Genomic DNA, 13,702 nt, shown 5'->3' with positions numbered 1-13,702 from the left:
CCAGGGCAGTGATTGTCCCCCTGTACTCAGCACTGGTGAAGCCACACCTCGAGTGCTGTGTCCAGGGTTGGGCCCCTCAGCTCTGGAAGGACACTGAGGGGCTGGAGCGTGTCCAGAGAAGGGCAACGGGGCTGGGGAAGCGTCTGGAGGGAAAATCCTGGGAGCAGTGGTTGAGGGAGCTGGAGGTGTTTAGCCTGGAGAAACCCTTTAGCTCAGGGGGGACCTTCTCACTCTCAAAACTCCCTGAAAGGAGGTTGGAGCCAGCTGGGGGTCAGTCTCCACTGCCATGTCCCAAGTGGAAGGATGAGAGGAAATGGCCTTAAATTCCACCACAGCAAGTTCAGATTAGGTGTTAGAAAAACACTTTTCCCTGAAAGAGTGGTTAAGCATTGGATTAAGTTGCCCAGGGATGTGGTGGAGTCTGGAAGTGTTCAAGAGACATCTGGATGTGGCACTTGGAGATATATTTCAGGGGTGATTATGGTGGGTTGAACTAGATAATCTTGAAGGTCTCTTCAAGTTTTGATGATTCTGTGACACATGAACACTCACTGCTTACTTCTTGAGTGTTCAAATCAGTAATAAAAGATATCCTGCTCAACTAAAGGAAATTAATTGTTCAGGCTATCTACATATATTTTTAAAGTACAAGATAAAATAATGTAACAAACATTTCAGAAAGAAAATTCTGACCTGCTGGGAATGATTTACACAATACATTAAATGAACCAACATAATGCAGCAACTTATGCAAGGCCAGCTCTTATTTCCACAGAGAATAACCTTCTGTTAAATTAAAGTCATCACAGCTGGGACATGTAAAATTCCACATGTACCTAAGAGGTTCATGTACCCCACCAAAGTTTTAAAAACTCCAACAAGCTTCTTTTCAACGAGATGCTGAGTTAGTTCATCCCAACAGTCACTAGTGCAGTGAAAACACTTTGTATTTACTGACTGCAGATTCCTGCAAATACACATGTGGCTTCATAAAAATCACAAAAAAACCCAAACCATACAAATAGAATTTATGGACAAAAGACTTACCCAGAATGACTTGAAGAAGGAGGAGGCAGGTCAGGTGTGAGAACATAAAGACTATTATTTTTTGGCAAGTGTAGACTTTTTAAAACAGTCTGAGGGGAGAAAAATCATTATAAATATAAAACATTCACCAATCCTAACACAGTATTTTATTTTTTTAAATTATTGGTACGTATTTACAATATCACCAAATATTTTCTTTCAAGATACACTTCCTGTTACTTCAGAACATCATTTTTGTAGGGGGCCACATTATATATAAACCCGACATAAACTTATTTGTCCTGATTATATTTTGCAGTGGTTTAGATTAAGAGTTCTTTGTGTGCCATCCAAGACATCTGACACTGTTTGAAACTCACAATTCTTGCATTGTAATCCCCACCCACAGATGCTCAGTTTGAAACTGAGTTCAGTTAACTGAAAACACAGTTGAAAACTTACACTATCATCTACATCTCCAGTCTTCCACCCTTTTAACAGCATTTTAGATGCAGGAATCTGAAGTTCATTTTCTAGAATATGTTTGATATCTCCTACAGGGAAAAACAAAAGAAATACATAAAATTTATATTTACTGCTTTATTCCAAACAGCAAGGAGCTGTAATTAAAAAATAAGAGCAAGGAAAAATTTACTAGGAGAAGCATTTTTAGTTTATTTACCCTTGTAACGTACCCTTCAAACAGTAAAGGACAAATGAAGCTTAAAAAAATAAATCACAAAGCATGAATGATTGAAGAATCACATGAGGATTTGAAGATTTGGACACATATTTTGGTGATTCTATAACCCATATATACTAGACACACACATTTGCAGCTGTGTGCTATCTGGAGCACCAGACTTTGCCAGCAACAGAGGGTGCATATTTTTGAAACCAAATTTCATTATCATTAGTCCTGACCTGAGGAACTGGAATGTTCATACAATTGACTGCTCTGCATTTTTCAATGTTTTGTACATTTTGATGCTCTTCTGCCCCTGTAATTATTACAGTCATAAAATAATTCAGGCTGGAAGGCACCTCTGGAGCTCATGTGGCCAAACCCAACTCAAAGGTCTAATTAAACCAGTTTAGTCAAGGATTTGTCCAGCTGACTCTTGAACACATCAGGATGAAAGTTTGACAACTTTTCTGGCCAACCTATTTCAGTACTTCACCACCCTCACAACAACGACAAAAAAAAAGAAATCCTTTTATCTAATGTGAATTTTGGATGCTGTGTCTATTGCCTCCCAATCTCATGCACCTCCAGGACAAGTCTGGTTCTATCTTCTCTGCGTCCTCCAGCAGGCAGCTGTAGACAGAGGTCAGGTCTGTACCTTTCCCCTTTCCTCCCCAAGCTGAACAAATTCTCTTCTCTGTGCCTCTCCTCCTGTTAGCCCAGAGCTCCAGACACCTGACCAGACTTACAGCAGAATGTCAACATCTTTCTTGTAGTGGGGACCTCAAAACCCAACACATTGCTCCAGATGCAGTCTGGCAAGTGCTGAATAGAGGGAAATAATTCTTTCCTGGGATCCACTGGCTATGCTCTCACCAACAAAGTCTGGGACATGGCAGGCCTTCTTCACTGCAAGAGTTCACTGCCGAGGCACCCCAGATCCCTTTCATTAAATTGTTTTCTAGCCCATCAGCCTTCAGCCAGGTATCAGGTGGGGATAACATGGAGTTATCCTGTGGCAGATGCAGGACTTCAACTTTATTTTCTTAGAAGTTCAGGAGGCTCCCGTCATTCCATTTCTCCAGGCTGTCCAGGACCTGCTAAACAGCAGCCTTGCCCTCCAGAATATCAGCCACTTTCTCTGATCAGATTAAGATTTATTTTGATCAGTTTTTTATCCAGTTTTTATCTTAACATTTTGACTAGAAAAATACAATAGCAGAGTACGTCAAAGGCCTTACTAAAGCCACAGTGACATTCTCTCCCCTTGTTCACGTGGCCAGTCACCAAATTGTAAAAGGCAAATAATGCTGACTGATTAGGCACAATTTGCCTTTACTAAATCCATGCTGGCTGCTCCAAATCACCTTCCTTTCTCTCCTGTGCTCAAAGAGTGCTTCCAAAAGGAGTTTCTCCATAATCTTCCCACAGACCAAGTTCAACAATCACCACTGAGCACAGCTTCCCATTTTCCTTAGCCTTTCTTTTCACACTGATGTACTTACAAAAATCCTTCTATTCCCTCAGTGGTTTCACCTTCTCCTGAGCTTTGGTCTTCCTAACTCCAAACCTGCACATCTCTGTGCTCCTGCTGGGTAGCTCATCACTACTTTCCACCTCCAGGTACTTTCTTTCTCAATTTAGCTCAGTCAGCAGTGCTTTTTTCCTCTGTGCTGGCCTTCTGCCATGCTTGCTCCTCTTGCATGGTGGAAGGAACTGTTCCTGTGCTTTGAAGAGGCTGTCCTTGAAGATCAACCAGCACTCTTGGGCCCCTGGGCCCTCCTGGGCAGCCTCTCATGGGATCCTGCCAAGCAGATCCCCAAAAAAGCAAAAAATATAATTTCCTCAAGCCCACAGCTGAAGTTCTAAAATTTGCCTTGCTCACTTCTCAGGACTTTAAACACAAGGCTGCCCTTGTTCTTTATATCCCAAGACACAGACAGAAGTTCTACATTAACTGCCTTCTGCCCTACAGATTTCAGGTAAAAGTCATTAAGAAGTTAATAAGAAAAGAAAAATCAGAGCAGTACAGCTGCAAAATTCTGATCTGATCAGATTTTTGTATCTAATTTCCATGGATGTAACTTAGTGCAAAGGAAACATGGAACACCCATCAATAATTCAAACTAATCACCGCTAGGTGGCGGCAGCCAACACCAAATCCATTGCTGAAAAGACAAGTAAGGATCAAAAGTTTCAATTTCCAAATTTCATCCCAAACAAAAGGCTGCAGCATGAAAAATTGCTTTCATCAACTATTTCTTCATGGAGCTCCTTATTTGGATCTGTATAAGCTCGTCACTAAAAATAAAAATACTTTTCTTCCTTAGCAGAAGTAAATTAACTCCCAGTTTGGGGAATGTAAAAAGTAACATGCTCTGCAACACTAGCAATAGCACACTTCTAACATACTGCTACAAAATGCAATCAATTTTAGGATAAAGACAATAAAACTACAAAATTCATCTTAATTTGAATGAAAGAGTCAAATAAAAATTGAACTAAGAAGAATTCAATTATGTTCTTCACACCAGGAAGAACTCCTCTAATCTTGCCACTAATCCTGTGCAGAAAGAGATGCCATACAGATTCAAAGAGGAAATGCCAAGATCATCCACTCATTAATAGGTTGCATCTACACTAATCCTACCCCAAATTACATTTTCATGCCTCAACTTAATCATTAATCTCCATTTTGTTTCTGAAGCAAGTTCATAAGAAAACTAGATTTCAAAAGAAATATTTGATAGATCACTAACCTTTACAATGGATTAGTGAAATTTTGCTTTTTTAAAGCTGCAAAGAGATTTGAAAACAGTTAGTAGCTGTGGAGGCTGCATTTTTGGGGGGGGTCTTTTTTTTTTTTTTTTTTTTTTTTTTTTTTTTTTTTTTGAAGTGTTTTGCTCTGCTTTGCTTCAGGACTTGGATTTTTGGGGTTGAACCTTTTTAGTTTGGGGGGGTTTTTTTGTTAGTTTCATGATAGCAGTTTTAATTTCATTTTTACAAATCCTTACCAACTGTGGAGCTGTCTTCAAGTACTACATCCACGTTTCTGTCTCTGTACTCAACCCTGAAGTCAAGCATTCGAGGTTGTCTTTCCACTATTTGTCTAGATGGCACTACATGGCGAAATGCTGAGGAGGAGGAGGGAGTTGAAGAAGCTGCAGTAGAGTGACTGGTGGGGCCATACGCTGGTCCATGCAAAGTCTCTACACCGTACTCACTGAAAGATAGGCAGAAAAGATGGTTTAAACAGAACAGCTTGGTACATCGAACCAGAAGTTAGGAAAGCAAAATGACAGTATTATTCACTCACTACAGTCCAGCACACACCTCTTGAATTACTGCTGTCATATCTGAAAATACTGCTTATTAAAAATGAAAAAAACCCTTCTTTATCAGCAATTTTAACATTTCAGGGCTCAGGATTGCTATAGGAGATCAGCACTGATGACAAACAAGCATTTAAAATCCACTATGTAATTAATACCAGAATTATCTTGAGGAGAAGGATTATTTCCTGTTCCAGGAGTGTTGTGACCATATAAAAATTGGCACCATGGCAACGACCAGCTTTCTACATCACTGGGCTAGTATCCAGTGGAAATGAGAATAAGAAATACAGCACAAAATTCTGCATGCAGATTGGTATTTTCCCACACCAAATTAGTGAAAAACAAGTCAGATATGAAAACAGATATATATTTAAGGTAAATAAATTAAGATAATGAAGCACCTGTTAAAAAAAAAAAAAAAAAACCACCTAGAAGTACAACAGTAATGCAATGCTGAATTCTAGCTTGCCTTCAAGTTCAAAATCCTGCAAGGCTCCTGGAGATTCATATAAGGATGTCTCCATACCTGACCCAAGGATACCCCACAGAATTACAGGTCAGAATAAACTGGAAAACCCTCACTATTCAGAAGCATTCATCTTCCTCAGTGAGCCTCTCCACAAGAAGCATGTAACTAGGATTAGAAACAAGCGTAACAAAACATGAAATTTCAGGAACATTATTCCAGGCAAAAAAAACCCCAAAACCCTATGATGTACAGAAACCAAATTTGGAAGGCAAGAAACTTCATCAGGTAAGCCTGGGGCTTTAAGATGCTGGGCAGTTACAGGCTCCCATGGTGGATTTCAGAAATGCTGGGACACAACTTATCTCATTTCCATTCTTTATCAGAACTTATTTGAAAAATGCCTTCTGTTCTTGAAGATACCATGAGATTTCTCAGTGGAAAAGCTTCATAGAGTAAGTCAAATCTGTCATCTAGAGGAGGTCTGAACTCTACAAAGTGCAAATGTGGATGGTATGCATGTCACAGAAGTGCAGCAGTACTCAGCTATTGCAAATCCCATCATTGTGCCTTTCACATTTGAAACAGAAAAACATGTTATGCTTGTAAAACAAGGGGCTCCTTCACTTCTCACATCAGCATGCTCAGAAGGATGAATGCCCAGCTACAAAGACCCACACTCCCAGACCTATGGCTCAAAAGTCAAAGGCCCACATCAGAGCTCTAAAGAGTACAGGAAACAGTCTTATTTCCAGGATTTAAAAAAATATAAATACCAAGTGATATGTTACTGTCTTCAATCTGGTGGCCAGCTATGAATTAAATACTACAACAATTCTGTTAATAGACCCAAGAAGCAATGAATATCCCAACTCTCAGGTTTGTACTACAAAACAAGCAACTGTAGTTTGCTAAATGTAAATGTACACTAAAAATGTAGTTTCTTTCTCTTCAATAAATTAACTTAGTTCAAGTCCAGTTGTATTAATTCTATTTGGTTCCACCACAAGAGGCATCCTACAGACCTGACTAGCAACCTCTAATAGAACATTAAAAGCCTCACATCAGGAAAATAAGCCTCGTGAAAACCATTGGAAACCAGGTTTCTAAATCTTCTGAGCCTCCCTTTAAACCACTTCCATTGGAAGAAAACAAAACAAGACAAAAACAAAACAACAACAAAAAAACACATTTGAAACACATTTGATTATCCAATAATTTCTAAAAATTAATAAATTACTGTGGAAGAAAGATGTAAGTGGACACTGGACCACCTTGTGATCGAAGACAGGCACTAACTACTCTAACTATTCCCCAGCTTCTTTCACCCAATCAAACATTCTGGTATTTTAGATACAAATGCTTTGAGGTCACAACTTGTAAACATAGGTAGAGAGAGCGCTCCACACAACCAAGACTTGATCTCACATGGACTAAACAGACCTTACAGTAAATATATATTTAGTAACTTCACTGAGCAAATAGTTTTATCCTCAATCAAAACCTGACTCTGTTGAATGATAGCTTTAGTAAGTATTGACAGATGTCAAGCACCCTTTTGCCTGTATTATGTATCTTTTTTCATCATTAAACTTTTTAAAATAGTACATTAAGTATTTTTCTGAACAAAATTTTAAACACTGTTTTACTGTCTCTCTCAGGTAGCTCAATTCCTGTTCTGCTATTTTGAATTGCCTCATCAGCACTTAGAAGATCAAATTTCAGTGACTTCAAGATACCCAAGCATCAGTATGCAAGCCAAAATTTAATTCAGAAGCTGAAAGAAAAATCAGTAAAACTACTTTTAGAAAGGAACAACCTTACTTTATCTATCACAGTTTCTGCTGCCTGTAATTCAATTAAAAACAAAAACAAACAAAAAAACCAAGTACAAATGGTTTTGGCCAGAAATAGGGAAGCATGGAATATCAATACCTTTAAAAATGCATAAAGAAAAAGAAATACTTAGCCAGAAGCATACCAACATCCAGTCTTTGTAAAGAGACAACCCAGCACAGAATGACCCAACCACGAGTGAATTCAAAATAAAAGTTAACTATTTTGAATAGATGTTTGAGCTAGTCCTCTATCAGTATGGGAAAAACTGAATGTTAAATCAGCTTTGACAGGAATAGAATTTGTGGCTCCAGAAACAGCTTTAAAAGGAGAATTATGTCATCTTCTTAGGATTCAGGAAGGAAAAAAAAGTAACTGTTACCCAGCATCATTTTCTGTATGTACTACTCCAGTTCTCTGTGCTTACCTTTGTAGAATGCCATTTTCTTGTGGTATAACACCATTTATAGCTGCCTGAAAAGGGAAAACAAATTTTGAGTCAAGCATACAGAACAAAAATACATCAGAATTTTTATAAAATGTTTTAAAGAGTTGTCAGCTTGCTTCAAAACATGCCCTAAAATGCTCTCTATTTTGTGAATATTCTTGGTAAATGATACTATCATTATGGTATCTGCATAAAATAAAAACCATATCTAAGTGTAAACAAACATGATCTGAAGCTCAGACTCCTGTATGCGTGTGATAGATTTCCCAGGTGGAATTCCTGGGAATAAACTGCATGGCCCATGCGCAGTCAGTGTAACACTTTGGTACTCACACACAGGGGACACTCCCAAACACACTGAGCCAACTGTGCACAGCCCAGGCAGCCTCACAGCACGTCCACAGAAAATCTAATGTTTCCCAGAAGCACCAGACATGGCCAAGCCCAAGCTCATAAAGCTGCCTAGCTGCACACACCCTGTGTGTTGCCAGCCCCGTGTGCTCACCAGCTGCTGAGCTGGTGCAAACAGCTACTCCAGAGCAGCTCCATCACATCTACACCTCATACACACAGACACCAACCAGCTTCCTCAGACTGCCAGGCAATCACACAAGGGACCATCCCACAAATTCAAACTATCTTCAGGTAGAAAAGGAAGTATTTTTTAATTAGGGTTTACGCAGTTAAATACCATTCCATACTGTCCAGATCATCAGAATAAAAACTTCTATAAGTAGAAGTACAAACCTGGCCATCTGCATTCAGGTTTGGTCTTATTTGAAACAACAGTTATTAACTATAAAAGTATCCTAAGGAATTCCATCTCATATTAAAATACATTATTTTTAAACTTGTCCAAACATATCCCATTCTCAAGTTCAAAATCCCACTTCTGACAAAATTATCTGCTCAGCCTGTTGCAGCATTGCTGTTTTATGTTGCAGAAAATTGTAATGCATTTCCAGCACATCTGATGCTACAGAAGTTTCAATAAACTTTGAAGTTTTAAGTAAGGATGAGGGAAAAACTTGGACAGCAAGTAAGACCCTCTTCAACAGTATTTTGAAGACAACTTATTTCAGACTGCTTTGTACCACCAAGAAAGGTGTTTAAAATCATCTCCTTGCTAGGATTGTTCATATTTGAGGAGCAGTAAAAGTGACACCATGTGAGCAGGTGAAGATGACTTACATACCAGCTCCTCAGCTGATTAAACTTTGTCCTGACTATTGTCACAAGGCACATGAGCAAAGATGTCAAAACCCTGCCTAACTTCAGACTTTTAATCCTAGCACAGCAGCAGGCAGATAACAAATGTGGAACAGCACGGGAGGGAATTTGACAAGGGAATGAGAAACAATTTTTAAAAAATCTGGAGAGGAGAAAAAACAGACCCCAAAAGATTAACTCTATTTCTCTCTCAGGTGATTTTTAACCACTGTTGTTGAGTTCACATATGAGGTACATATTTGTTAGGCTTAGCAGCAAGGTTAAAGAGAGCTTTGTAGCATCCCACTGCTCTTCATTTTCCCCTGTAGCAGCAGCAACTCATCCGTTTTCTACCCTCACAACTTCTAATATCCATCCTCATATGTCAGATATACCTGACCTGTTGGCCAGAACACCTGGTGAATGAGTGCCTGGTGCCCAGTGAAGAAGGGAACACTGATGTTTAGAAGTTCATAGATTCCCTGGTACTCCAGGAGGACAAAGTCACACCCTGTGACTGAACAACTGACAGTCATCATCTATCAACAGCATTTGTAGAAACTGACATTAAAAAATGTAGCTTAAGTGAGTGCTTGATAAACACAAAAATAGATATAATCAAGATTTAAATGCTATGTTTTTTCTCTGAATATATAAACATGATTTTTTTACAATTTACATTAATAGTTAAGGCTACATGAAGTCAAAAGGTTTTATTGCTGAGCTCAGCTAAATTACTATGATACTGCAATAAGATTTATCCCACATTTAGAAATAAATATTGCATAAATACTAATTAAAAAAGCAGAGAGGGAAAAGGTCAGAGGAACCCATAAGCTACAGCAACAACCCATGAGGCTGTATCAAATTACAGCAAAAACAAAGTTCCCTACCAGATCAGTTTTTAAATCAGTTTATCCACTGTGCATGGCAATAATCAGTGGTTTCTTTTTAACGTGTCTCATTTATCATCATTGTGGTTTTTGCAGTCATACACCACTCCTGATCGTGTTCATCTAATAAACCTCCAGGAAAGAGTAGGAGGTTTTGGTTTATTTGTGTTTTTCTGGATTGCCTTCTCCCTCCCATACTCTCCAGCAACATACATTTAATTCCTGTCAATCAACAGATAAAGTTGGCTGAGAGACAAAATTATCCTTTATTTTGCATTTGTAAGATACAGAGACAAATACAGGTTTTGTACCACAGAACCTACACTAATAATGATCTGCTGGTGCAACAGAATTCTCTTTACTTGGGGAAAAGAAGCTGCTTCAGCAATATGGCATTTTTACACTTCTGTCAAAGCTCTGTCTCAGAGGATTAAATCAGCTCAAACTTCTTCTGAGCCTAGTTAGAGGGGTTAAATATGATAGAGGATCCAAGCTATTTTCTTTAAAACTGAATAACTCACTTGTTCATATCCCCAGTTTTGTAAACTTGATGACATTTAAGGGGCACAGGAGTAAGAAAAAACAGCAGAAGCATTATGTACTTTTTTGATGGAAAGACCTTTATTAACCACGCTGTAAAACTAAAGAGTCCAGACACTGTTTGTTAAGCAAGATGGAAGACTAAAATAACGTAGACAGCAAATGGTAGCAGTGCACATGTACATACTGCATAAATATTAAATATCCATGTTCTAACAAGACAGCTATAAGTAGACCCTGTAAAGAAAAAAAGAAAAAGGAACAACCATCTGCTTTAGAATTTCATTGGGAGAAGGTTGTGACTATAAAAAAAAAAAATTAAACCAAGAACACGTTACTAAGGCAAGATCTGTTCCAGGCTGTTCTTCCCCAGTGTCAGCCCCCTTTGAGAGAGGATCACATCTCTATGATTATGTAAACATTCAAATATACTACATTTTTTAATGTCTCCAAACAGGGATCTTTGATCACCAAAACCACCCTGTGTGACTAATTTATAGTCATTAAAAATGTGTATTACCCTCGAAACAATTTTAATAACCAGTGCATTAAATCTATTTATGGGTTATTAAATATAAAGAAACCATGTCTGGATCAGAAAGCTCCTTCAGCTCCCAATAACCTGCTGCTGAGAGTGATGCCAGGGAAGTAGCACTCTCTGCTTATGCTGCTCTCACACTGCATATCCACAAGTGTCCCTGCTGGATCCAGAGTACCACAGCTTCCACAGGCATTTGCCTTTCCTAATGCTATCACTATTTAAAGAGCAAAGTTCACCTTAAATGGAAAATTACAGGGCTTTCAGAAGATTTTTCCCAAAGCCAAGAATCCTAGGTGTATCTCAGTGCTATCCATATACAAATTCTGCTATAACACTGTCCAATCCTGAAACAGGGTAATTTCTGTTTTGATGACAACCTTCAAACAACTACCAGGCCCACAATTTATTTCATTAAATTATAAACTGAATGTAGCTGTTCTTGATTTATACATTTTGTTTAGCGATATCAATCATATATCCAGGAATTGGAACAGCTTGTTTAAGAATTCATTGAGTACTGCATAACCTGACCTAATTGGACCTGCTTTGGGCCAGAGAGACATCCAGAAACAACTTCCAATCTCAAGCACATGTGACTCCATCATCCAACAGTACTGGTTATCTTGATAAACATATTGTGAATCCTGGGAGTTGTTTAAATTAAAAGGATGACAAGAATGTGATGTAATACTGGACTGACAAGTGCCCATTACAAAGGTTTAAAGTAACAATATTTTTCATGTGTTTTTTTCAGCAGCACGCTTCCAAATTACAGTATTGAAATATATTAAATCCAGCTCTTTTGTTTCCCCAAAACACAGGGAATAATAAAACAATAGGCTTAATGAAAGGTTATCAAATTCATTAACAATTTGGGCAACATAAAAAGTCCGTGGCATTCTGAAATTATTTAGGCACCTAAAGAACACTGCAAAGCAGACTGAAATTTAGAACTTTTCCTCAAGGGAATATTAACTTAACTAGATTAGTCAGTTCTGACTAATTGTGACTGTCTTTTATGACTACAAAACAGTGTCAGAAAGAAAACCAAGAACCACCATTTCTTAATTATCTATTGAAACAACAATGTCAATGACTTCCTTCAAAATACACAATTCTAGTGCTAATCATTTAAAAGCAATTAAGTACATCTCAGAGTGATTCTCATCCCAGGGTCCTATGAATAATGCGGGGTTTTAGATAGCACAAACATTAAACTCACAAGTTGTAAATACTCAGTTTTCACAAAGTTTGAGGATGGACTGGATTTACCAACCATATTATTTAAAAGCAGAAGTCTACATATACTGATTAAATATTCAAACGAGGAAAGGTGTTCCTTCCTCTTCACAAACTACAGATGGAAGGTAGTTTTCAAATTTCCACAATTTAAAATGTGTAGATGAATTAAGAGTTAAAGGCAGGCTCAGGCAAAAGTGCAATAAAGGCTTTTGAAATGGGTGAGAAGGGAGCTCTTCCTCAGTGGCTACCTCTTCTTCCTCCCCTCCCCTTTCCAACCTCCACAGCACACAATGGTTTTGGCTGACAGATACAGACTCCTTACAATTTCCCTATTGGAACCTCTAGCCCAGTGAGGAGCAAGAGCTTTTACAAAGCACAATGCAAGATCAACTCTCCAAAACAGGGTACCAGAAAACACACCCATAAGCAAAAGGAGAAAGCAAGCTGAAGCAGCACAGTGCTCGAAGAACAATCCTTTCAGAGGAGAGGGCTGGAAATACCCTGCACACCTGAGAGATGCACGAGTTTCACCAGGAGAAAAAAACCAAACCAGCTTAACAAAACCAGCACAAGCTGCTCCCACAGAATTCCAAAAGCTTTATTTAGGTTTGACTGCAGCAAGTGAGATCATTTGAATCTACTTATCAAAGCCCACGCAGAGCTTTACATTTGTTTAGCTAAAAATTGAGGAGGTTTATATTAAGCAAACACAGTATGTGAATGAGACCTTGAGACAGGGTAATAGGAACTGCCACAGTAGATGATCCAAAACCCAAAGATATCCAACCAAATGGCATCAAGTGCTTCAGAAAGTCACAGGGAATTGTAATGGAGGAAATTGCTCATGGGGTGTTTTCTTCCAACCTCCTGATTTTCTGACACATTCAGATTTACAGTATTAGTATATTTTTCTTGTATTCAGCTTGACATAATAGCCTCATAAACCACGTATTTAGTTATTTCTATGAAACTCAGTAAGAGCTTTTTTTGATGAGAGGATTAATTTATTACGATTTTCAAAAATCTATATTCTCCCCCAAATGCTACAAACTCAGATTTTACTTCAGTTTAACATGCCTGGCAAGATAAAAAAACCAAAGTTCTGCATTTTGTGTCTTTGCTGTTCATTTTGCCTCTCCTTCCTATTATATATTTAATATCTTCGCAATATAAAAACAATTTCTCTCAAATCACAAATGCAGAAAGCTTACCCCATGCTGTTTTCTATACTAGCAGAAGTAAAGACAGGAAGAGGTGCTAGCTGCTTGTAGGACAGTATTTAAATTATAACCAAAAATTGGTTATTTTGTTGTTTCACACTCAGAACAAAGAAAAACTTGTTTTAATCTTTCACTGACTCTTTCAGCATTTAATATTAGATTTATTTTTCTGACTATTTAAGTGAATACAATATCAAAACCTCCATACAAAACCTCACTACAGAGGGCAAGATGACACACAAGACAAACACACTGTGGTTT

General features: G+C 38.2%; 1 protein-coding gene across 1 annotated transcript in view; it reads right to left on the bottom strand.

The window, feature by feature from the left end:
• Positions 1-13,702, bottom strand: part of FAF1 (Fas associated factor 1) — a 152,658-nt gene that overhangs the window by 111,099 nt on the left and 27,857 nt on the right. The window contains exons 3-6 of the mRNA XM_008640751.2: positions 7,776-7,822; positions 4,726-4,934; positions 1,489-1,580; positions 1,048-1,136 (exon numbers count right to left, since the gene is read on the bottom strand). Coding sequence (XP_008638973.2) covers positions 1,048-1,136; positions 1,489-1,580; positions 4,726-4,934; positions 7,776-7,822 — 437 coding nt within the window. The remainder of the gene's footprint in view (positions 1-1,047; positions 1,137-1,488; positions 1,581-4,725; positions 4,935-7,775; positions 7,823-13,702) is intronic.

This window comes from Corvus brachyrhynchos, unplaced genomic scaffold, assembly GCF_000691975.1.
Source record: "Corvus brachyrhynchos isolate BGI_N302 unplaced genomic scaffold, ASM69197v1 scaffold48, whole genome shotgun sequence".
Lineage (NCBI taxonomy): Eukaryota > Metazoa > Chordata > Aves > Passeriformes > Corvidae > Corvus > Corvus brachyrhynchos.
The sequence above is the reverse complement of the archived record's forward strand: the minus strand, read 5'-3'. Positions and strand labels throughout refer to the sequence as shown.